The sequence below is a fragment of the Periplaneta americana genome, chromosome 1, assembly GCF_040183065.1.
Source record: "Periplaneta americana isolate PAMFEO1 chromosome 1, P.americana_PAMFEO1_priV1, whole genome shotgun sequence".
Classification (NCBI taxonomy): Eukaryota; Metazoa; Arthropoda; class Insecta; order Blattodea; family Blattidae; genus Periplaneta; species Periplaneta americana.
The window spans coordinates 1212172-1238598 of NC_091117.1; the positions used below are offsets into that span (position 1 = coordinate 1212172).

At 37.4% G+C, this 26427-nt stretch overlaps 2 protein-coding genes across 3 annotated transcripts; one reads left to right on the forward strand and one right to left on the reverse strand.

Annotated features, from left to right (window-relative positions):
* Positions 1-949: 949 nt before the first annotated feature.
* LOC138698404 (WD repeat domain-containing protein 83) lies at positions 950-16397 on the reverse strand. 2 transcript variants are annotated; one of them, XR_011331877.1, is made up of 7 exons: positions 15952-16397; positions 14646-14781; positions 11969-12170; positions 10480-10612; positions 9502-9610; positions 5979-6285; positions 950-2813 (listed from the first exon to the last, which is right to left on the reverse strand). XR_011331877.1 is itself a non-coding variant. In XM_069824322.1 (6 exons), the coding sequence occupies exons 1-6, from the start codon at positions 16031-16033 to the stop codon at positions 6033-6035; spliced, it is 915 nt and encodes a 304-aa protein (XP_069680423.1). In that variant the 5' UTR covers positions 16034-16397; the 3' UTR covers positions 950-6032. The 2 variants fall into 2 exon arrangements, 1 of the variants encoding a protein (XP_069680423.1); XM_069824322.1 differs by having other exon boundaries at positions 950-6285.
* A 7440-nt stretch (positions 16398-23837) lies between these two features.
* LOC138698655 (ADP-ribosylation factor-like protein 6-interacting protein 4) lies at positions 23838-24998 on the forward strand. Its single transcript, XM_069824838.1, has one exon. It carries the CDS (start codon positions 23997-23999, stop codon positions 24417-24419), a length of 423 nt encoding a protein of 140 aa, XP_069680939.1. The 5' UTR covers positions 23838-23996; the 3' UTR covers positions 24420-24998.
* The last annotated feature ends 1429 nt before the right edge of the window (positions 24999-26427 follow it).

Consider the following 26427-nt stretch of genomic DNA (forward strand, 5'->3'; position numbering starts at 1 on the left):
CTGTCATTAATTTGACCTTACGAAAACTTTCGTTTTCTCTGAATCAGTAAGGAAACGCACAGCAATGAGATGTGCTTCCTCTCCCACCTCGCTCGAGCGTCCCGTCTGCCGGCACCTCTCCACCAGCCAGCACTTTCACAGAAACTTTCTACCTTTATTTTCAGTGTGAAATTGGCAACTGCACTCAATTTTTTTTTTTTTTTTTCCGTATACGATAATTCTGACTAGACTATGGCCCAAGGACATAAATACATTTATATATTAACATGGTAACGTTATAGTAGAGAATTATCTTGTTTCAATTACGTACAATCACTATTATTACTATGCATATACAATACCAAAATTGGTCTAGTTAACGGATTACCTCCCAGTACCCCTTTTCTGTGTTACCCTGATACAGTACAATTCCAACAGTGATTTGGTTCGTACGGGCACCAGGAGAGTATAATTCGAGAGGAGGCAGTGGGCAATCTAACATCACTAGGCATATAGAACATGCATCTAAGGCGAGATTACGAACTATCTCCAAGATAGGGTAAAGAGTGTTCCAGAATAAGGTGCTTAGAAAAATATTTGGGACTAAGAGAGATGAAGTTACAGGAGAAGTTTATTTATACAGCTTTAACATCTGTGGTCATATTGCATACAGAAGGTCTCTGGGTATTCCATTGGCCGTTGTTACTATTGTTGAATAAAATTTCTGTTTCTATTTTATGTTGTAGATGGTTCGTGTTTATGTAACTGATTTGACTGATGTTTTATGATATTTGTGATTCAGGCAGTGATGAATCATGGTATGTAAATTTCCAATCCGACATTTGCCTTTGTGACTATTCAATGGCAAATACCGTATGCTCGTTTCTTTATAGCCCTTTGTACGTAGTGTAGCAAGTGGGCATAAAGAAAGCACCACACTTCCAAATGCATATACAGAACAACACACCACTTACCAACAAACAAACTTTTATTAACAACAAACAACATCATACAATTCGTTTGTTAACGAATAAGGCAAATAGTCAAAATATACAGATTTTCTGTACAACATAGAAAAGAGTTCCTGACAATAGAGGTATCGGTATCATTTATTTTCAACATACATAAAAAATACAGTGTAACTCACTGAGTGGCATCAAACAAGAATGCATTCACACACACTTATTATTCTTCAACTTTATGCACGAGAAGTGATTTGATACGTGATGTAACATATCAAAGTTAATACAAAAGGAGGGTGGGCCAGAGGAGACAGTAACTACAATTATTGATGAAGTATAAACTCCATAGATTTTTAAGTTATACATTTAACACAGAGCAATTTTATAGGAATTCGTAACAAAGTAAGTAGAATGTATGTAAAAAAAAAAATCTCTTAACTGAATTCTGAAACTTGGACAGATTGTCTCAAATGTAATGTCTACGTATTTGTAGGCAACACAAACATTTCAGGAACGTGGCAGAGAAAAATTATTTCTCATAAATTCAAAATTGACTGAAAGGAACTAATTTATTTCGCTTTATGATAATTTAATTAACAGAAAATCAGTGATACAACAGCCTGCCAGCAAGTGAGGGCCCTCCTCTACCAGCATTGGCATATAACGATCACTTATGCAGAACAGACTCAATCAGGATAAGAAGATATCGCCACCTCACCAAGCACGCACATGTGTGTGTGAACACAAAATAGTTTTGTCTTACACTAAGAGACAACAAGTTAGAAGAACTCCAGGGTGTCTACTGGTTCCAATGGATCAAATTCATGACTTTTCCATTGCCTCTAGTTAAATTCAAGACCTCTCGACAATGTGAATGCCAGAATGACAAAGCTTTTTTTTTTTTTATGAACCCCTACCTGAAAGCCAGTTGAGATGAAAGCTGACTGTAATTCTGACGTCACTAAAATTGCTTGTCAACACGAATAATGCATTATGTATGACTTACACTATGCCATTCATCAAATTCTATGTGTTTAAAGAAATAAAAATTCAAAAGAAATGCAACTCTCATCTAGGATGGGGTATGGCTATTTTTAGGTATATTTATCATTACATCTATTAAGATACAAATTCTTTTAACATGGCAATGCTGTAAAAACTGACAAGTTTAATTAAGGCAATATAAAAACTACGAAAGTACAAAATTTATGAAGAATGTTAAATTTCACAGTAAAACACACACAAACAGTCCTTAAGTATCTTAGCTAAACTTAAAATCTGAAACTTCAGTTTCTCCTTTCATCTTTTCTATAAGTTTTCTTTTCTTTCTCGAGCTGTTCTCCTTTCGTGACTGGCTGCTTCATCTTCATCAGATTTCTTCACCACTCAGCATGGAACATCCAACACGACCACAAATTCAGTTTTAAGTCTCCTCCGTCAAAATGTATTTTTCATTACTGGAGACAATTACAGTAGGGCATAAAAATATCAACAAATCAACCAGACTACTTGTTTTCATTCAGGTGCTCACACAAAAAAAAAACATTCATGATCACCCACCGAATTTCATTGCTTTTTAATGACCAGTAGACACCCTGAACTCTCACTGAATACAATAGCAGAACTGAAAAACAATATCAGAAGAGAATTTTCTCTCAGATGTCCCAAAAAAAATCGTTCATGTCAATCTGAAACATTTAATTCCTAGATGGAGATGCACGACATTTCCAGTAACTGCCATGAAATGTTAATAATAAAACTCCAGTTCTATCTTCTTTTATACTGAAAGTGAAGCTGCCGTGTTTTCAATACAGTCCACTTCTTCAAGATGGCACTTTAGCTCTGTTGTATGAACAATGTGCAACTTTAAAACTGGAGGGGCAGACAGAATCGAATCTTAGACAGGAAGCATTTCATTCAGAGAATACAACATATACGATACATACCTAAGCAGTGTGGGCTTGAAACAAGCAGCTTGTTTTTGTAAGGAATGTTAATATTCGCAGGACCAGTGCTGGTTTTCTGGGATGTGTACAATTGAACTTTTTCAATGCTCAGAAAAAATCTTTACCTAATGAATGTATTGTAACATGAGAAGGCGAATTTACATACTTAGTTGGTTAGCTACATTCATCTAAACTTGCAGTTGTACTTTGATAATCCAGTTATCTTCTTCTCGAAACATACGTCGATCATTGATATGTACAAAGCATTACAATCCTAGCATGTGTCAATGGCCCAAACACGTATTTCAAGAAGGCACTGACTCAGCTTTTGCACTCCCTCCTGCTTCCCAGTGACATAATTCCTGAATTTCACATTTCTGTGTTTATGAGGTTAAGTTCAGCAAAGTTTACATACCGGTAGTTCATGAAATCGAAATGAATCGTAAGATTACATAATTTTTTTTAACCTCTGCAAATAAAAAGTTAAAGCTGTCTGAGGATGGCAGTGAACACACAGGCTAGGTCTGAAGAAGTGAAGCTAGGCGCAGTCCATCTTTCCTACTGCCACTAGTTTAAATAAGGACATTCCTGATTGTTGAACACTGGATCAGAAGAGAGATTGGGTAGTTAATTGTGAAAAATAAACTGGGGTGCAAAAGTTGCAAAACACACTGGTCCACAATTTCATTATCATGCTTTACAGAAAGAAAGTTCAGCACATCACACTGGTGTGGAAATATTGCTGCTCCTGTGTGAGAAGTCTGTAGCAACTGACGTTTTCAGGAAGCCTACAATTTTTTTTTTTTTTTTTTTTTTTTTTTTTTTTTTTTTTTTTTTTACTGTGGCTTTCATTTCTTCGGCAATGTGATTTGCAGACTGTGACAAATATCAAGTCCATTTAGTACTTGGATATCAGTTTCTGACTCAGTCATTCAAGACTGGTAATTTTGTTAACCGTAACTTTGATAACATCCAGTACAAATTTCAACTTCTTAGCATGAAATTTGTTGGGGCCTAGAGTATTTAAATGCAAGTAAATGCAGTAAAAATAAAAATGTGAAAAAATTAATTTAAAATGCAGATTTTCTGTTACGAAAACATATTTGTAATTCTGAAATATAGCTGAAGCATGAATTTTGAGGACAAATGTGTTTTCTTCATCTTACGATGTTTGGTGACATAAATACATTTGTAAAAGTTTCTTTCAACCCATAAGCAGTGCTGACTAGATCAGACGCTATGGACAGTACTCTATAACAGAGTCGCCAGTATGAAAGGATAATTCCAAGCCTTTGGCGTGAGACGAACTCGATATAGCTCAGTGGTAGAGCGCCTGACCAGAGAACAGGAAGTCGCAGGTTCGATTCCCGCTCGAGGTTGTGAAATTTTTTTTTCATACCATGGCATGATTGTGACTATAACAGTATTTAAATTCACAAATGTGTTGATAAAATTTGGCCATATGCAAGTAAATGAAAGGTTGCTGATTTTTTCCTTGCAATTTATTTTTCTCTATAAAAATGACCAAAATTTCCCTTAATGAAATCAATAATAATGAGTCCCAAGTAATATCAATTAGTCCATCTGCAGAGAAGCCAAGGTGCGAGAACTTCTTCAATTTCAAGCAGAACTTGACTCCTACATGGCGCTGCGTAACATTGATTGTAAATACAACCCAAGTACCACGTTTGGTGTACCCTAGCAGACAATGACCTTTGATCCCACTGGATAGAGGACAGTCACCCTACTCTTCCTCAGCCTTCTTCACTGTGACCACTCCACAAAAATGCAACACAACATGATGAGCACCAACAACTGCCATCACTGTATAATTTCTTACTGGCTCCATAATCAATAGGGCAAATGCACTGAATAACATTTCCCTCGCTATTTACATTGCCTGAAGAGATCTGAAAAACTACTGTTCCTAGCATTGTCAAAGTTACACAACTTGAGAGTAGAAAGTGTGCTGTGTAATACCTTCTTGAATCCAATTACTGCTTAAAAATTATAATTAGGGCCTGCATGAAACTCAGAAGCAAACCACCAAAATCTGAAGATATTCTGTGTACATAATATAATTACAAATTGTTCATGGAATAATTACATAAACTTCAGGCAAGGAAGGAAATAAATCAGTGAAGGGAATGCACGAGATTTCATACTAATTGAACTCAAAATAATTTCAATATTATTACTGGGACTAAGAGTGACAAGTCATTACTAACACTGCCCAGCGAACACTTCAATTTTCTTCTTTTATTATAAGATCTAAGTTAATCCTATTGATAACCATACCTACCGAAAATATTTGGTTACCACAATAATATACCAACATTTCGTTCAATTAACAATTCAATTGTTTTCACCCACAAACTTACAGCTATTTGCATGAATTAAAACAAATTGAAGTGTTTCACTTCTTGTGTCAGTGAGTGCATTACAACCAACAGCAATTATTCGATCATACACATCTGCCACAGTAAGAATATAACTGGTGGAGAATGTTTTACAGTGAGTGAAATAAAACTTAGAAATAGTACTAAGGAAACTAACACACGGCACGACTGTTTAGCAGCCAATACCCACTCTGTACTGAGTGCCTTCTTCAATGTCCAGCAACAGCAAGTTGCTACCCTACTCCAGGTTTTGAAACTTGTACAAGTAATGCAATTCCAAAGCGCGTCATGCTGCCATTTGGTGCTGGGTATGGAGAGGAACAAAATCGTGGATTATGCAGAAGAGGTTTGGCTTATACATTTCCTATTGCTGGTGACATAAAATACCACGAAGTTCCGGACATCGAATATACATTCTTCAGTAAAACAAAATAAAGTTGGAGTGAAAAAGATATCCCATTCGTTAGAGTGGTATGACACAAAGAGACAGGTACCCCATTCGTTTGAAGAAGTATCATAGACAAAAGGAGAGGCATTCCATTTATTGGGAAAGGTATTATAAATTATAATATAGAGATGATTTTATATGTTGGGGCTATTACAAATGGCTGGAGCGAGTTGAACCCATCACCAACAAACAGAATATGCTTCTATCCTTATCTATAATTAGTAATAATAACAATAATAATTACCTGAAGACAACCATGCATTAAACCTCCGAAACATGACATAGGCTACTTCGCAAGCTATTGGTCATCGCCGGGCACTCCCCACAGCTTGATGGTGCCCCGCGACGCGGAGAGCAGGAACATCTGTGAGGGGTGCGAGCTGAGGGAGTGCACCACAGAGTTCTTTTCGTGGGTCAGCTTGGTGACCACTGACCCCTGCACCAAGTCCCAACACCAGATGTCCCCGTCCACTGAGCCGGATATCACGTGGTGGTCACGGTGGTCCACACAGCTCTCCATGCAGAAGTCCCCCATGCGATGCCCCGAGTACCTTGCAACACAACATAAATAACAGTGTTCTTATACACTGTCCGGGACAAAATTTACCAATAAGAAAGTTTAATAACTCGCATAATAATGGAGATAGGAAAATGAAATTTGCGGCATTGAAAGAGGGACATTTTAAGTTTTATGTGTGATGTTGGCAACATTTGGTCATTGTTGTTGACATAGCTGTAATTAAAATGGCGTTCACAGTGCAACAAAAAGTTCAATGCTGCTATTGGCTTGCCGAATTCAAGTATCCGAAGATAGTGGAGAGAAGATTTAGACAACAGTGGCCTGAAAAGCAACCACCAGATAGGCACACAATAACAACTTGGCATAGAAAGCTTCTTGAGACCGGGATCGTCAACAGGCATAATTGTCGCATCTGGGGATCAGAAAATCCACATATAGTGAGGGAATTGGAAAGAGACAGCCCTAAGATTAATGTTTGGTGCGGACTTACACATGAAACTGTGATTGGACAGTTCTTTTTTGTGGAAAACACTATCAATCGAAATGTGTATCTTGATATGCTGCAAAATTACGCCATTCCTCAAATTCCACAGGGATATGTTTTCCAACAAGACGGAGCTCCGCCTCATTATGCATTACATGTTACAGATCACTTGAATGAATGCTTTCCTCAGCGATGGATTGGTCGAGGTGGACCTACAGCATGGCCTCCCAGACCCCCAGACCTAACCCCACTGGACTTCTTTTTTTGGGGATACATAAAAGACATTGCGTACAAGACTGTAGTGGCAGATTTGGAGGATCTGCGTCGGAGAATTGTCGCTGCTTGTGCAACTGTCACTCCAGAGATGTTACGAAACACATGGCAAGAACTTGAATATCGCCTGGACATCTGTCGTGCTACAAGAGGTGCACACATAGAAGTTTATTAGTGGTCATTCGAAACTTTGGAAGTCCCTTTGTCAATTCCCGCAAACAGCATTTTCATCCATCAATTATTTGGCGAGTTATTAAACTTTCTTATTGGTAAATTTTGTCCCGGACACCCTGTATTTATGTATGTCATTAATTAAAAAATTGTACTAGGGTCATTTTATAAGTCATGGCAACTATATTATATGAGCCTATGAAGCTGCAGGAATAGAAATTCACTATATGCGATTGAAGGTCACTGGAATGTGCTTCGTAATGTCAGTACCAAATTGAGTCCGGGTACAGGAGGCAATGGGGAAGGGAAATTGAAAAATGCGTAAATAGAAATCATTGTTTTATTATGCACAAAAGTAAACAAAGTACATTACTCACAGCTAAAACCCTTCAAAATAATCCTCCAAGGCTTTCACACATCTTTGCCAATCATGATGCAGGCGTTGAATACCATCGGCTGTGTGCATTCGTCTATGTGGACCACCTCTCATCGAAACGCTGTTAAGATGTCCTCCCTGTTTGCAAAGCGCTTCCCACACAGCAGTTTCTTCAATTGTGGAACGAGATCAGATGAGTAGGGAGGATGTTCCAAGATCTCCAGTTTTCACGTATGACTGCTGTTCAACTTTACTTACATCTATTTTGGACCACAGCCTCTAGCATACTAACTTTTTCGTGTGCTGTCAACTAACCACCTATGCACACAGATGCAATCTGGTGGTGGCATCCCGTATATTCGTATTTTTCAAACGTATATAGTGAACTAACCACATTTTCGGTTATTCGGAAGATATAACAAAGTTGCCATGACTTATGAAATGACCCTCGTATTTTGATTGGGGCTTGCGATCGTGGTCCAAGAAAGTTGAATCCAGAGAGATCACTTTTTCAACCTTCTCTATTTATTTTTCATCATGTTGTGCACGAACGACAGTAGTACGGAGTCAGTTGGAGTTATAATTACGATCTAGTCTTGTTATTCATTACACTGTGTAACTGTCTTAAATATGTTCAAGTTAATTGTAACATTGTTATCCGTTAGATATTAGAAGTGAATTTCAGATTCAAGGCATAATACGGTGTATTGATCATCAAAATAGATGGATGGAGCATATAGGTAGAATGAAGGATAACTGCTTTCCAAAGGGAGCATTTCAATATCATCTACGACGAAGAAGAAATGTCGATCGTCTGAGATTATGATGGACGCAGCAATTTTAAGAGGATGGACAGGCCAAAAGGCTCAAATCTTGTAGTTTATGATGGTTATCCGTTTAATGCTATCTTCACTGAATAAAATATAAAGGGGTCTTATATCTGACTAAACACGGTGTTTCCTAATCCTTGACTTAGATCTGTTCTTAAGAGTCTATCAATTAAATTACAATTCAAACTGATTTATATTTAAAGAGCTACCAAACCTTTCTCTCCATTATTTCATAAGAACGAACTAAATAAATAACGAAGTAAATAATAACTAAATAAACCAAATAAACGAAGAAAATAATAAATAATAAAATAAATAAGTAACCAACTACACAACTAAATAAATAACCACGTAAATAATGAGTAACTAAATAAATAACCAAGTAAACAATAAATAACTAAATAAATACATACTTAACCAAATAAATGAATGAATAAATAAATAACCAACTAAATAACTAAACAAATGAATAACTAATGAAGTAATTAAATAACTTATCCACTAACCAAATAAATGAAATTAAATTAATAAATAACTACATAAATGAATACCTAAATGAATAAATGAACTAACTAAATAAATGAATAACTACATAAATAACCAAGCAACTAAATAATAAATAAATAAATAAATAAATATATATATATATATATATATATATCTTTTTTTATCCAATGCCACCAGGTTGTCTTTTCGACATTTCTGGTCTTCTCTCCTGGCCGTGACTTAGTTGTAACCCACTTCTGAGGTTGGGGCGCCTGGAAGGCGGAGTTACATTACCCCGATGATGTGATAGGATGATTATGATAATGTGGTGCCAGGAGAGGTCTTAAATCTAAACTTAACCTAAATTCCAGACCATGGACGAACACAGGAATAATACCCTTTAAGGAAAAATTCCTGTGCTCTAACCGGGAATCGAACCCGGGACCTCATGAACTATAGCCAGAAGCTCTGACCACTAGACCATGAGGCTGGTCTATTATATATATAAATAAATAAATATTATATTGCACTAATATCATAATGGAATTTTAGAGATCAAATTGAGCATTTTAGGTACCAGAAAGACGAATTATACAGGCGACGAAGAAGAAAGAAGCAGGTACTCACTCTCCCAGCAGGTCGCCGCTGTCCTTATCCAGCAGCCGCACCATGTTGTCAGCACTGCTCACAAGCAGGCACTGTGCGTCACGTGTCAGACTCACGCACGTTACCGCATCTGCAACACCAGCACCACTCCATTAGATTCCAGAAATAGTGGGAGATGTCGACACATTGCAAGTGGTGACAGGTAAACTGGGGGGCATCGTGCAGGAACTGTGCAAGGAAGGAGTCCTGTATGCTAAAGTGCACCAACGCTTTCACTACAGGTACAACAACAATTTTGCAGAGGTTCAAATTCTGAATCGTAAGGAAGAGTGTCCTGTAATCTGTTAAGAAATGTAACAGATCCCCTTTTCCCTGGTAGTGTTAGGACTTCAGTCTTCTTTGTTACTATTATTCAAAAGCATATATTTAATAAAAGAAATAACCGAAAGGATTTACGTCCAGGGTGCGCGCGCCATAGGAGGCTGGTCTATGCTACACCCGTGATGAGATTTGTTGCAGATCCTATAGAAAACCCCTGTGTTACCTGAACCATGAGCCTACCCATCACAAGCTATAAATCAGGGTTATGATGGGATTATAATTCTAGTGCTGCTGCTACTGAAGCAGTGTATTACTGAATCTCCAAGAGGGGTAAGCCTGTTTTACAAATGTTTAAATGACTAACTAAAGAGCACAGTGTTAATTAGATTGAAGGGTATTACTTCTGAAACTCTTTTGAACAACACTGCACATGCTAAGATGCGTTTCTAGCCTTTCACATCGTTCATGATCAACTTCAACTGTTCTAGGGAGATGAAGAGCCTTTTGGATTATCAATTTTGAAACATTCAAAATATGAATTGAACTTTCCATGTCCAGTCGTAAATTGTGTGAATATCCTTCCTTTCAGCAAGTTTTATGTAGTCTGTACGGGTGAGCTTCTCTGGGTACAAACAGGAACCTACAAGGACAGACAGACAGCCAGTAGGGATAATGTACCTCCTATGAAGTCGGAGAACAATTTATTTGCTCTGATGTCATAACGGCGCACCTTGCAATCCACGGAGCCTGTCACGATCTCATGATCAGTCACCTCGAGCGACGTGACGGCATCCTTCGCGTCCCTCATCACCTGAGAGCACAACAAGCTTGCTTTTTATCTCTTCTCTTTCCACTAAATGTTGAAAAAATAGTCAACTCTCATTACAACGTGTCACACTTGAAAAAACATGTTAAGCACTGAAAATATTTTCATACCACGTTACTTCTGTATTGCAGAAAATATATACAGAGTGAGTAAAAAGTATGGAACAATGCTTTTTGACGCGTATTTATGCTGGGAACTGCTGAATCAGTTACAACGTTTTTACATTATGCACAAGGTAGTTTATTAATGAAAAAATATACTAGGCATTATCTGTAGTTTTTTTTAAATGGTTTTCAAACGCATATATTGAACTATACCATATTTTCGGTTATTTGGAAGATAAAACATAGTTGCCATGACTTATGGAATGGCCCTCGTACAAGCTTTAGATAAGGAGCATAAAAAATATAAAAGATTTAAAACTGATGTCTTATACCAAACTTTTTCTAGTCATATAAAACTAGTAAAATCTAAAATTAAAACTGATAAATTAATTTAGCTTAAAAAAATTGATGAAAATTTATAAAATTAACCTAAGAAATTTTGGAAATATGTTTAATCATTTTGTAAAACTGATAACCACAAAAATGAATTAATAATTAACGATAAACACGTTACTGCAGCTCTGAAGAATGCACAAGGAACAAAACTGATGCAACGAATCCACAAACTTCAACACTGAAGTTTAATACGTGCCTGAACAACCAGATTTTAAAAAAACACACTTAACTTTCTTCCGTTTTCCATACTTCTGGTATTGTCTCCCACAACGAAAGTTCAAATCCGTCTTATTTACGCTCAACTCAACTTCGCAAATCATGCAATCCTTCATAACACCATGATTCACAAAATAGTCCATAGGTCCTTCTCTCTAAACTCTATACAACCACAAAAGGAAATTCTACAATTCATAGCGATAACGTAGATCACCTATAACAGGAGAATAATAATACGACGAACTAGAATCATACAGCTAACACATCCAATCACACCGGAAAACACATCAGCAAATAAGAACACAGAACGCTTCGGCCAATCAAATCACAATAACACGAGAAAAAACTAAGTTCCAATTATTCTTAATAGTTCAAAGTCTTCTACACACGAGAAAGAACTAAGTACCAATTATTCTTAATATTTAAAAAATCTACGGTATCTCAACCATAACTGAGCTACACATGATATGCACATACTAATCAACGAAATTCAATACTGAACACTACCAAACCATCAAAAATAACGAAATTGCTTCTGTGGTTGTCCTGCAAAATGAATATAATAGTAATAATAATAATATTCTCAGTTTTAATTTATCAGCATACCTTCACGTCCTTTGCTCACCTGAATTGGCCTGACGTTGCGTCCGCGCACATCCCAGCACATGATGGTGTTGTCCTGCGAGCCCGACACTGCCACGGTGGACTCCTCGTTGTACCGCACGCAAGTGACACGAGCGCCATGAGCACGCAGTCGCCGCAGAGGCGTGCCAGAGCTCACATCCCACAGGATCACCGTCTTATCTTGCCCGCAAGACACGATCTGACTGCAACAAATCAATGCTCTCGCCTGTTCTCAAAGTTATATTTAGTTTATAAATGCACTACTTTATTTTGTGTAATCCATTGAGAACAGAGGCAGCCACACTGGGAGCTCAAGGGAAGGAGTGTGGACAACAACGCACTGTGTATTATATAACGAGTTTTCTTTTTCTGCTTGCTTGTTCCAATTTCTGTGGTGAATTGTTCTATAGATTGGGAAAATGCAACAAACTTCACATATCTGTACAATTAACAAGCATACGAAAACATTCCGAAAATAATTCCAGGTTCATACATTGCATGTTACCTTCAAGACTGAGGGTGCGTATTATATTTGAAAGAAGTGCTGCATTTCCTATGCTTTAGAACAGTGATCGGCAGAATCAGTGCCCTGTGACGTTATCCCTCAGAGCAATCGTGCTCTTTTTTAAGAACATCGGCATCCAGAGCTCAAAGGGCGAAGAACAGCTTCAATACTGAACTCTACAATGACGACCTAAAGGCCTACATCTAATTTGATGCATATGATTATTTTATACAATTTTTCTTGTTTTTGTTTCCTTTTCGAGACAAAATGGTTTTTATATGAAACATTCCTTAGCGTATTTTGGGAAAGCCATTGACTTAATTCCCAATATGCTCAGTCGGTTTAAGAGAACTGTGTATTATGATAACAAATGATTGAAATAATTTTAGTTTTGTTCTTTAAATGGGTATAAATTTGATCCGAAGAAATGTAACTTTTCGTACTGCAAAAGGAATACAATGTTACATTTGTTCGGATCAAATTTTTGCACATTTAAAGGACAAAACTAAAGTTCTTTCAATCAATTTATTAATCATAATACATCGCTGTCTTAAATTGATTGAGCATATTGGGAATTAAACCAATGGCTTTCACAAAAATCGTATGAAATATTTCATATAGAATAATTTTTATCTCGATATTGAAGTAAAAACACTGTATTTAACTTGTTTGTTTGAAATATTTCAAAGAATAAGCCCCTGAAATTAATGACATTATGTACGGGTCATCCTGTATAGATACAATACAACGTATGAATAAAATTAGAACTTAACCAATTCCCCTGAACCACTTATTATACATCTGTAATAGCTTGCCACTGAGCAACTGCTGTGCTCTTCAGGTGTTCATCTAGTCTGACCTTGCTCCGACATCACAAATGCACAACCTGTCGACCACTGCTTTATAAGATAGCAGCAAAGACGTCTACTTTGATGATGATCCAACAGGTTTCAGTGATGATTCGCATTTCAGCACTGACATGGTGATGCAGATCCAACTTGGGTAGAATGTGATGCATAGACATTTTCACTCCTACACCAGCCTACCTTTTCTGTATTTTTGGCACAAGAGCGTGTTATATTCCATGGCATGTTATAAACAAGTAGAAATGGGGTGTGTGTGTGTGTGTGTGTGTGTGTGTGTGATTGAAGCAGCATGAACTATTGCTCCAGCAGTAATGTGGCTTAAGGAAAGAGCGACAATTTACCAAGTCATAAAAAATAAACTTAGCATTTCAAGAAACTACGAATTTCTGTTTCAATTTCTATAAAACAAGTGAACTGAGAAAAACACATTATAAATTACGATATGAAGCTGCTGGCATTGGCTTGACTTTCCAGAACTGACAGGTGATTCAGTATGCAGGTAATGAAACATTACAGAAGTGGTAAGGATGTGTTTATCCACGTGTTGGCCATTGTGAACCAACATGAAATCTGTACACACTTCTCTACAAAAGACTTTTGCTTCAGAAGTTAGAGAGAAACTGGAAGAAGAAGAAGAAAAAAAAGACTTCAGATATACACTTAATTAGAGAAGCCAGCTGGAGACACAATGCTGCTTACAACGGAAAGTTTAACAGAAAAATATACAGTAACGGTTGTGAAGTTAGGAATGCTCTTTTTTGTTTTCCAAGTCTCTTTCACGGTAAATGATTAATAGGATATGGCAGAAGTGAAAAATCTGAATATCTTAATGTGTTAATAATAAAATATTTTGAACATTTTACACATATCAAGTTTTGGTAGTATGAATACTACAAAACTATTAAGTTTTAAGCCATACCCATCATGAAGAAAAAGTAAAACTAGAAACAAAAACTACGCTCTATTTGATGTGTCTGAGCTTGGTTTGATTAATCACGATAAAAGTGAACCTGGGAGTGGTGGATTCTGTTTCTGCAGGAATGAAGGTGGGTCAGGCAGTGCTCTGCTCTGTTCTTATATTCTGAATTACTTTACTACAGCCTACTGTAGTTTCGATTACAGCTGTGTTACACAGACAAGCACGGGAAGTTTGAAATTTATCGATACTTCATAACTGCACCAAAGTGTAGCAAATCACACCAGGTTTTGAGAGAACCTCTAAAACAATTCAAAATTAATTGCTGTAGTACATGCACACACCTAACTTCATCCACCGCAGTTACCTGCACTGTTGCCAATATCCATACCTGTTGTCACACGAGCTGCAGGCGTCGAGCACTTCATCTGCGTGTCCGCCATAAACCTTGAGTGACAGCGCTTTGTGAGGATTCCACAGCTTGAGTTTCTTGTCTGCGCCACAGGTCAAGCAATACGAGCCGTCCACTGAAACAAGCGTCCACACAGCCTGAAGATCACACACACGCCCCTACAGTATTCTTCTTGATGACACAGCAGGCAGGTGATGGAATATTGGGGATTTTGAATCTAACTTATATGAGTAGGCCTAATATTCTTCATTCTTAATGATCTTTGGATGGAAAACAACAATGAAATATGTACCTATAAAAATATAAATTACATACAGTTGAGCATATAAAAAGGTAGAATAATATTGGATTAATAAGTTTAAATTACTCCAGCTTTAATGTAAGAGTGGACTATATCTAACGACAACTCCTAGCAAATTACCGAATCCTATAGTTCAAAATCCCCTATATCCACTTTCACAAATTGAAGGATTCTGACAGTAATGGGTTCCAAATAGAGGGAATTTTCAACCCAACAGTGACTTTCAACAAACCTTTTGCTTTAAATTTAGTGGCTTTTTGAATTCATTCTTAGCAAGCAATATGTGGGCATAACTCGATTATGAACAAAATGGTCTTTAGGGAGTTTTGAATTTAGAGGATTCACTTAATCAGTGCTCACTGATCTTTACTGTGCTCAGGGGATGCCCTCAAGGGGGAGTTTTATCTCCACAAAAGCCTAAACTAACCAAACCTAACCTGTCTTATGCAAGATGTGTAAGCGGAGTACGAAGGGAACTACCTCAAAGCTAATTTAGCCTCCACGGCCTGTTCTGGTCCCACAATGCATCAATCTCTTGACAGACGCTGCCTTCTTCTTTCACAGGGGTGGTATTCAGAATTAAATATGGTTGGTATAAGGACTCGCTCAACATAGACTTATTTCTCTGCTTTCAGAATTGAAAACTGGACGTCTATTCTTATACTGTGCAAGTTAGGGCCTAGCTACAAAGGCCTGCTAAATTGTTCCAACAACTTAACCTAACCTAAACACATCTATCGGCATGAAATAAAATGTAATGTGTGTGAACGATGGATTAAGAAGAGCATGGTTACCGACTAATATTATAAAACTGCCTAAATATGTTTAGTTGGTATTGGTACAGAATAGAATATAATAACTTTGGAGATGTGCAATCTTCAAAAAAAAATTCTTCGCGCTTGAAGTAGCTCAGAATTCTTTTCATTTCAAAAACAATGACATGCATTAAAATGCTGTCACATACACTTCGTACCTAATACTCACCATTAAACCTTACAGCTCTCACAGCGCCTTGCTTACAGTCTATAGTTCTTAAGCATTTTAAATTGAACTCTGGTTTTTCCATATTTGTTATCACAACTCAAGAGTGAACCAGTAATGTTAAATTACACTAACTTCGTAGTAATTATGTTCGCAGCATTTCCCATGAAATATATTGTATAAAATAATATCAGCACGAATATGAAGTTACACACATTACTAATTGAATTGAGACTTCCGAAAGCCGCAAAAGACCAGTCCAGTCAGCCCGAGTTGGCCATATAGCTATAGTCGTAAATGTCAAAATATCGATACGATATTTATACACTTCAAATGTCTCGTTCACTTTCGGCATTTTCGAGAGGTGAGCGCGAGTGAGCGTAACAGAGCGAAGAGATATGATTCGTGTTCAACTCAACGGTTCTGTGATCAAAATGAAGGATATGATGGAGACTACCAATGCGGACGAAGCGTTATACAAATCCGGATGAAAATTATTGAAGTAATGACGTAAAACGAAGCTGAATGTCCAAAGGCAGCTACCTCCTCCAGACGTTCATAATAAATAGTTCGGCCACAGGTACCGTAACTAAAATTTTCAGGACTGGTATGGAAAGGTTCCGAGTTCGAGAACAGTCTAGTTTGAATTTTCTTTCCTTTTTGCTACGTTATTATAATTTTTTTAATTATGGTTTATTTAACGACGCTCGCAACTGCAGAGGTTATATCAGCGTCGCCAATGCGCAGGAATTTTGTCCCGCAGGAGTTTTTACATGCCAGCAAATCTACTGACATGAGCCTGTCGCATTTAAACACACTTAAATGTCATCGACCTAGGCCGGGATCGAACCCGCAATCTCAAGCATAGAAGGCCAGCGCTATATCAATTACGCTACCGAGGCCAACACGTTATTATATATTTAGGATTAATTCTCAGGGAGTGTGATAATCTAATAATGTTGAGTGAGAGGGATGGGAAGTATCTGGGCGTTCCTTGCAAGACACCTGTGTAATATATTATATAAAATGTGTGTACTTACTTACTTACTGGCTTTTAAGAAATCCGGAGGTTCATTGCCGCCCTCTCATAAGCCTGCCATTGGTCCCTATCCTGAGCAAAATTAATCCAGTCTCTACCATCATATCCCACCTCCTTCAAATCCATTTTAGTATTATCTTCCCATCTACGTCTCCGCCTCCCCAAAGGGCTTTTTCCCTCCGGCCTCCCAACTAACACACTATATGCATTTCTGGATTCGCCCATACGTGCTACATGCCCTGCTCATCTCAAACGTCTGGATTTAATATTCCTAATTATGTCAGGTGAAGAATACAATGCGTGCAGTTCTGTGTTATGTAACTTTCTCCATTCTCCTGTAACTTCATCCCTCTTAGCCCCAAACATTTTCCTAAGCAACTTATTCTCAAACACCCTTAACCTACGTTCCTCTCTTAAAGTGAGAGTCCAAGTTTCACAACCATAAAGAACAACCGGTAATATAACTGTTTTATAAATTCTAACTTTCAGATTTTTTGACAGCAGACTGGATGATAAAAGCTTCTCAACCGAATAATAACAGGCATTTCCCATATTTATTCTGTGTTTAATTTCCTCCCGAGTATCATTTATATTTGTTACTGTTGCTCCCAGGTATTTGAATTTTTCCACCTCTTCAAAGGATAAATTTCCAATTTTTATATTTCCATTTCGTACAATATTCTCGTCACGAGACAATATCATATACTTCGTCTTTTCGGGATTTACTTCCAAACCTATCTCTTCACTTGCTTCAAGTAAAGTTCCTGTATTTTCCCTATTCGTTTGTGAATTTCCTCCTAACATATTCACGTCATCCGTATAAACAAGCAGCTGATGTAACCCGTTTAATTCCAAATCCTGCCTGTTATCCTGGACTTTCCTAATGGCATATTCTAGAGCAAAGTTAGAAAGTAAAGGTGATAGTGCATCTCCTTGCTTTAGCCCGCAGTGAATTGGAAACGCATGTTACAGAAACTGACCTATACGGACTCTGCTGTACGTTTCACTGAGATACATTTTAATCGAACTAGTTTCTTGGGAATACCAAATTCAATAAGAGTATCATATAAAACTTCTCTCTTAACTGAGTCAGATGCCTTTTTCAAATCTATGAATAACTGATGCACTGTACCCGTATACTCCCATTTTTTCCATGTTGAATCTTTCCCATTTTTTATTTTTTCTCCATCATCTGTCGAATACAAAATATTTAATCAATAGTTGATTATTACGCCTAAAACCACACTGATGATCCCTAATAATTTCATCTACATATGGAGTTAACCTTCTCAATCTTGGACAAAATTTTGTACGACGTGTGTGTGTGTGTATATATATATATATATATATATATATATATATATATATATATATATATATATATATATATATAGGCTAGAATTCGAAACCTGACGGCATAGTATTGATCGCCTACAAACCTATGGCTGTCTTTTATAGATTATAATGGTGTCAGTATTAAGTTGATCTGTGGGGTTTTACTGAACACATTGTTGTAAAATTATATAGCATATAGCCTAGTCACAAATAGCCAATTTTGGCTTATGCTTTTGTTTACATTTTTGCATCAACCATAAATTATTAGACACGAATCCTACTAACTACAAGATTCCTAATAAATAGGCTAGGATAGTTATGTAATAACCACAGATATATACATCATGTACAGCGTGGTCCGTGGAGTGGTGTGCAACTAGAAAAGGGTCAGTCCTTCCATCTATCCGCAATATGCGGAATCCAAATCACGTAAAGTGAAGTATGTAGGCATTAGATAAGTACATTTTTTTCTATTAGATTAAAATTTATGCAGATTTTAATACAGCATAATCCCGTTAATACGCTCGTCAAGGGACTGTGTCCTTAAAGCGTTATAAGTGGGACAACGCTATAGGTGGGAAATTATTTATGAAATGGGGAAAACAACTTGGACACCACTTTATAGGAAACATATTATATTGAGTATTAATTACAGTGTAAAATGCACATAAGAGCTACGTAATTCAATAGTATGAAAAAATCTTTGATTGTTATGATATAGAAAGAAATAGTTATAATTGATAAATATTACAGTACCGTGCTGGTTATGGAAAGTCTGGTACCATATAAAGAAACAGTTATTATTCTGTTTACTTAAAAATATAAGAATATTATTTAGGTACATTTTATTTGTAGCGGATGCAAATCCACTGCCACAAATGTACCTCGTCGCGTAGTAGGGACGTAAGGATTGGATTCGAGTGAGGAAGCAACATTTGTATAGCAGTGGGTCCCCAACTTTTTCGTCTCACGGTGCCCTCAAGTGTTATCCACGTTGTCCAAGGTTTGAACATACACCTAACTGTTTGTGTGGCTTGTTTACCTAAGTTAAAAATGAATGAAATGTGTTTCAAATTCACAAACAATTTATGTAAAAATTATTGTGAACATTTGTTAAACAATCAAATCAACGAATAATTAATAAATAATAAGTGCGTAAGTACTGGACGATGAGTCTATTTTTCATAGAATATCCTCTAAATCTTCGAATCATTTCAACACAGCCAGCCTTATTTCCTGTTCCATATTGATTTTCCCGCCGCTTTGCACGAATACGACGTCATAATTGGAATTAAGATTTGCACTTAGCGACGGACATCTTTTATCGATACCAATTCCTTGCTGCCAAATTTTGTCTCCAATGAACCGTCGCAATGAAATTTTCTCTTATAGGCCTTCAGATGAGTGGGTTTTGAATCCATGTAACTTGTCCATACTCTCTTCTTGAAAGCATTTTTCATACGAGTTCAGAAGCTGTAATAGGTGCCGTCATCCCTTGAGTAGGGATTTGACCTTTGGGAATAGGTAAAAATCTGCTGGTGGCTGTGGAAGGACGGGTATTTTGTGTTGTGCGAGGAATTCACTTACCAAGAGTGACCGATGTGCTGGGTATTGTCTTTGCCACGAATTAGGTGTTCATCACGAAGAGAAGCATTACTTTCCCCTTTGATGGTCGGCGCACTGAGTCTATATGCCTGTAGAGTAGGCCACATAACACACGGATAAGGCAGAGAAGTTGCCTAGAGAGCATGGCGTTGCTACCGGAAGTTCGGGTACTTTCTGACTACTAGTCGTGGCCTTTGTTTGACAAGGTTCTAACTAACAAAATTGGCAAAAATGAGCTTTTCGTTTGTAAGCACTCTTCATAATACTGTCTAGCTTATAAATACATTTCAGCACAATTTGTTGAAAAATGAACGAACTAGCAATGTGACAGAGTTCTATCTGATGACAGCTTTTGGAAATATTTATTTTGACAAAGTTCTAACTGCAACCTGCTACTATTCTCTCGCATAGATCCAGGAATTTAATTTGTGTTAAGCATATCATATCATATTTTATTTGTAATTTTCATGGCATATTGACAAGTCTTACTATATGAGTAATGTGATAATTAATTGAAAACAAATATCAGTATACCGGTATTTTTTCCTATAAGAAACAGCTATCAGCATAATGAAAGTGGGATATAAAAGTTCTGACGATATGTTCCGTGATGACTAACCTGATGATTACATTCCTCCTACTTCATCTGATAATGAAGATTATGAAGAAACAACCCCAAGAACGTAATTATTATGCAATGACCTAACCTCAGTCGTAACATGTGATCTGCAATGCAATTTGTGAGGTTTGATAAGCAATTACAACATTTATAATTTTACAGTGAATTCCTTTCAAAGAATATGGTTTCTTTACCATTAAATTGTTTGCTTATGTTATATGCCTAAAGTAAGGCAAAATGAAGGTCTAAATGGGAAAGAAACTGAGTGAAGTTGACCTCAAAGTTAATTAAAATTGAAAGTGTTTGAAAAGAAGATTTGACTTGACTTCAGTAATGCATTTTCAACATCTCAGCAAATTTCTTCATTAGGTGACGTACTGTTTCACAGAGTTATGCCAACAATAGCATTTCGATGGACAAATATTTACACAATGAAGAAAGTTTTGCGAATATAGGACAGCCAAATTATACGTAAGAGATTTTTATATTCAATACCTTCGTTTTCCACTCAGCCATTTTTTTCACGTGTTCATAACATTTACACATCCTCATTACTTAAAATATACATTTTTTATTCATCAATAATAAATTTCATGACTACCTTCACTTCCAAGAAACTGCTTCGTAAACTCATATTTTTAATTGTCTAATTATTTAATTTAAAATACAATAATATAAACAACATTAAATATATAAATACATTTAAATAATACATGCGACATTGAAATTATAATAGGACTAATAACAAAAAATATAGGATGTAACTATTAATTTAAAAAATAACCAAGAACATACAACAAGAAAGAAGGTACGAAAAATAGTGTCTAATCCACAGTCATGGAAATGCAATATTCGAAGTAAACATTCTTCACCTGTAACATCAAGTGAGATTGGTCTTCCATGAAAAGTGATATAAAAGAGATCTAAATGTTTTCACAAAATATAATTTTAATTTCTGTAGTCTGTTGTTGTTGTTGTTGTTTAGTCAATTGTCTGAAGACAGGCAACTAGGCCAGGAGAAAATGGGGTAGGATGGCCAGTTCCTTTCCTCCCTCCATTGCATACATCGCCGACTAGCTACATATTACACTAGTCAGACTTCAGATGCATACAAACAATTGTTCTTCCTCTGACACATATCGTCAAGTGAGATGTACTGCCTGATAATAGATGTATATATCAGCCAGAACCTCAATCAGAGGATCTTCTGTAATTTATTTAATGTTAATTGTTATCCAATTATAAATTAAAAGAGAACAATTTTTTTCAGAGTTTAAATGTTTTATGTAAATAATAATAATGTTTTGAGTAATGAATAAATATAGTTTGACAAAGTTCTATCAGCACTTAGAACCTTGACTCACGCTGAAAATTCATTATGGAAGGACATAGTTCTAACTGAAAAATTAAATATTCTAAATGAAATTAAAAAGTGGTCTAATTAGGCTATGAAAGTATGTAATTATAAGTCCAATGCTTTAAGATGCCACACGTAACATTTCATAAGTATGAGAAACTAAATGTTCATATTACAATAAATTGAAACTTTGAAGTTATGTATCTCAAAAGCATGGAAAAAGCAGTTAGAACCTTGTCAAACCAAGGCCACGCTGTATTAACACATTGTCGAGAGGGAACCTGGAAGTATGACATGGCAAAATTGAAGACTTCAAATAAAGATATTTACTTTGTGCGGAAATAAGTGAGATGAATGCTCAATAAGAAGAAAAATTCGGAAGCCGGGAGACTATAATAAATTAGGGCCAAATACGAGAGGATTGTCACCCCTAGATATAGAGAATGTCCACACGCCGTCAACAATGAACATATGCAATGTCTGATCCAACTGGTGTTAGTGATTTAGGGTGCTATTCATAGACCTTTCGCTAGCCCGGGCTACGAGCGTGCTAAACAGGATTCATATCATATCATATCGCTGGCACTGGTTTATGAATACGAAAAACGTTAGTTCGCTGATCATCCACCGAAAGCCCGCGCTAAGAATGTCTATGAATACGGCCCAGTTCATCATATAAAAACTGATCAAATAAAAGTTCTCATGAAGTATTTATAAACAATCAATTATTTGGTTGCATGCGCTTCATTTTTCGTATCTTATTTTAGTCATCTCATAAACCAATTTTTGCCTCTGATTGAGGTTCTGGCTGATATGTACATCCATTATCAGGCAGTACATCTCATTTGACGATATGTGTCAGAGGAAGAACAATTATTTGTATGCATCTGAAGCAGTGGCGTCGCCAGGATCAGGGCAAGGGGGGTGCGAGCTGTAAAAATGTGGTACATAAAAAATCCAAAATGTTCCTTCATGCACTTGCGCGCATACTACACATCTGTTTATTATTATTACTATGTATTATATTATTATTATTATTATTATTATTATTATTATTGTTGTTGCTCATCACATCCATTACGATACACTATGGACGTAGTTTTTTCACATCCAAGAAATTGTTTGTTTGTTTTTGTGCTTCAAAATAACTTATGCCTAGTATTTTTTTTAATAAATTGCCCTTTGGGGTGCGGAAAGGGGTGCTCCGATTTTTTATGGGGTGCTTGCGCACCCTTTCGCACCCCCCTAGCGACGTCCCTGATCTGAAGTCTGATTAGTGTAAAATGTAGTTAGTCAAAGATTTATGCAATGAAGAGGGAAAGGAACTGGCCACCCTACCCCATTATCTTCCGGCCTAGTTGCCTCATAAGTGATGCCTTGTTCGTATCACTTGTGAATTGAGATCTGTCTTCAGACAGTTGATTAAACAACAAAACAATTTTATTCTTTCATTTGTAAGTTTTGAAGAGTTGTTGTTTAGTCAACTATCCGAAGATAGAATGGAACCTCATAAGTTACGATAATAAATTTGTTACAATTAAAGTGAAATGATTCAGATGCAAATGTTCGGGAACTCAACTAACAAGAGCTAGAATTTCAGACTGATTAAAAAATATGTATGTATTATCGAGCAAAACGAAATTTAATAAAATTATATTGCAGTCCGTCACAAGATAGAATCGTCTGACAAAGAAGAGAAATTATCTAATGAAGAGACGATCGGATGAACAAAATAGCTTCGGGCTTTCCAGCAAGCTGTTAATCTCTGGTGTAATTATTGCGTCAACACGATTATCACATGGATTTGTTTTGTTGCATTACAAATGTCCACATACCGAGCTAGTACGCGTTGTTGACGGTAGAGTACACTCTTTTCGTCTATTGCGCAACGGAATGTAGTGAAGTTTTACGTTGTGTAGTGACGTCATTGACATGTAAGGGGGCCGCGCTTTCTCCGTCGACCAATAGGAGAGCGGCGTTTGATCCATTTGGCCCGGCTCCAAGTTGATTGTATAAAACAAGCGCGGACAGGCGCGGCGCAGCATTGAGTTGACGATTGTTGTTCCGTGAGGTTGTTGTCATACCAGTGAGCCATGGCCTTCATGATGCCTGTAGTGAAGAACGACTGGGACATCTACAAGTCGAACCGGTCGCGGCGCAGCTCCGAGTGCTCCAACCCGCAGTCCTGCCGCAGCCGCAAGGTATCGGAGTGCTCCAAGTCGGAGGGGCCCAGCCTCTCCACGTCGCCCGGCAGCGACTTCATCGTGGGGTCTCCGGCCCACCGCTCCGTGCCCATGGCCATGTCGTCGTCGTCGCGGCAGTACTCCAGGGCGTCGTCCAGGGCGTCGCAGTCCAGCCTGCAGTCCCCCAGCAAGTCGGCGTCGTCGTCGCCCCCCAAGTCGGGGTCGCAGTCCTCGCTCAACAAGTTCCACAACCGCCTGGTGGACAAGCTGAAGCGCTCGCTGCGCGGCAAGGACGCGGCCGAGGGCGCAGACCCCGCGCGGACGTCGTCCTGAGGCACGCTGGCCGAGGAGGACCCCGAGTCGCTGCAGCCGCCGCCGCCCGCCATGCGCCGCAGCAGCTCGCGCTCCACCGTGCCCATAGCAGTGCCGGCCAGGACTCGATCGGGGAGCCGCGAGGCAGCCATCCCGCAGCGCGCCGCGTCGTCGTACCCCGGCACGGGCTTCGTGTGGGGGGGCGGCAAGTGTTGACAGTATTAAGGACTGCGCGCAAGAAACTGTGATAACGAAGGACGAGTGCAGGCCTAAGTGCGTAACTTATACTATTTAAACGAGGACGGTGACATTCCAGTACAGGTGTTGTGTATCATGAAGTTCTTTCTGCAGTAGAGTTTTTTTTAATATGTTACATATATGTGAAAGAAGGTTCTAGTGTACAGATTACCATGGGAAGAAGCTTCAAAATGTTCCTTACAAGAAGAGGACGATAAACCTCGTACGTAGTTGGTAGATATCGACGCTTTAAAATCAGGTCAATGTATTTTAGATCTTAAAAAAGTAATTTGGTTTAAATTAATTTTGTGTAATATATTGGTGACCATATCAGTGAAAACAATACATCATATTATGAAAGTACGTGTAGTGTTATTTATTTGTCGTGTACCTACATCAAGGCCGTATCACAACTAGGTTGAGGAAGTCGGATTCCATTGTGAACGTTGCCAAGATGTGGTTTTACATATCACTACAACAAATTAAAACAGTTGCCTGTTGTTATTCCGAACCTGGATTGATATGTCTTGATGTAATGTGTACATTATCCTTACCCAAATCAACTTATTTTATTTTAATGCATATCATTGGAAATTTGGTAATTAAATTATATTATGCTATCATTTATTATATTAGGTAACTATCGTAAGTTGAATTTTACTACATCCAACCAGATTTCCGTAATCCTGTGCATGAACTCTACCAAAGGAAGGCAAATTTTCAATGAAATGTATTTGAATAGAATGCACCGCTATTCGTATAAACGTATTTAAGGTCCAAGAGTTATGGGTTGAACTGCAATGCTGCAACGAACAAATGGAGGGAATGATTTTCATTATTCAGTTGCAAATATGGCGTGCTCAAGATGCCATGTGAGGTGTATGTGTGCTCAGACAACAAGACTGAAGGCGAAGTAATGGGTTTTCAGTCCAAAATTGGCTTCGCCCCTCAATTTTAATGGCCAAACCTTCATAGGTGTTTATATACCTTTCATATACGAATCTGTGACAGGTAGGTTTGGAAATTATCAGTTTTAGCATAGATTTTATCCAAAATAAAATACTAATATCTAACCATTTGTGTTGCATTTTTGGTCCAGGCAAAATTATTTATTTATTTTGGTGGAATGACGATCAGGCCTTCTCTTCGACACCATCAGAAATATGTACAGGACCTGAAATAAAATTTGGGCCATCTAAATTTTCAAAGTTCCAGTTATAACCTACTGCGCATATTCAGTAAGCAGTATGTTATGACTGGAACTTGGAAAAGTTCAGGTAACCCAAATTTTGTTTCTGGGTGTGTACATGTACAAAAATTTGAAATAATTTGTTAAAAAGAAACTAATTAATAACGTTCAATTACATAAAAACATATAAAACAATTACAGTAACGTATAACACAGAACTAAAAAAAGGACAGATTTGTATAGTATTAAACAAAACTTAAGATGAGAATATTAATTAATTTTCATTTTTCTTTCCAAACGCAAGTCTTTCACTGCAAAAACCCAGAATTCTCCAGTCTTTCCTATTTTCTGCCTTCCTGTTTGTCTCCGCATATCATCAATGTATCTTAATGTTGTCTATCATCTGATATCTTCTTCTGCCCCGAACTTACTCCCGTTCACCATTCCTTCCAGTGTACCCTTCAGTAGGCAATTTCTTCTCAATCAGTGATCCAACAAATTCATTTTTCTCTTCCTGATTAGTTTCAACATCATTCTTTCCAACACAGCTTCATTTCTTATTCTGTCTGTCCATTTCACACACTCCATTCTTCTCCATAGCCA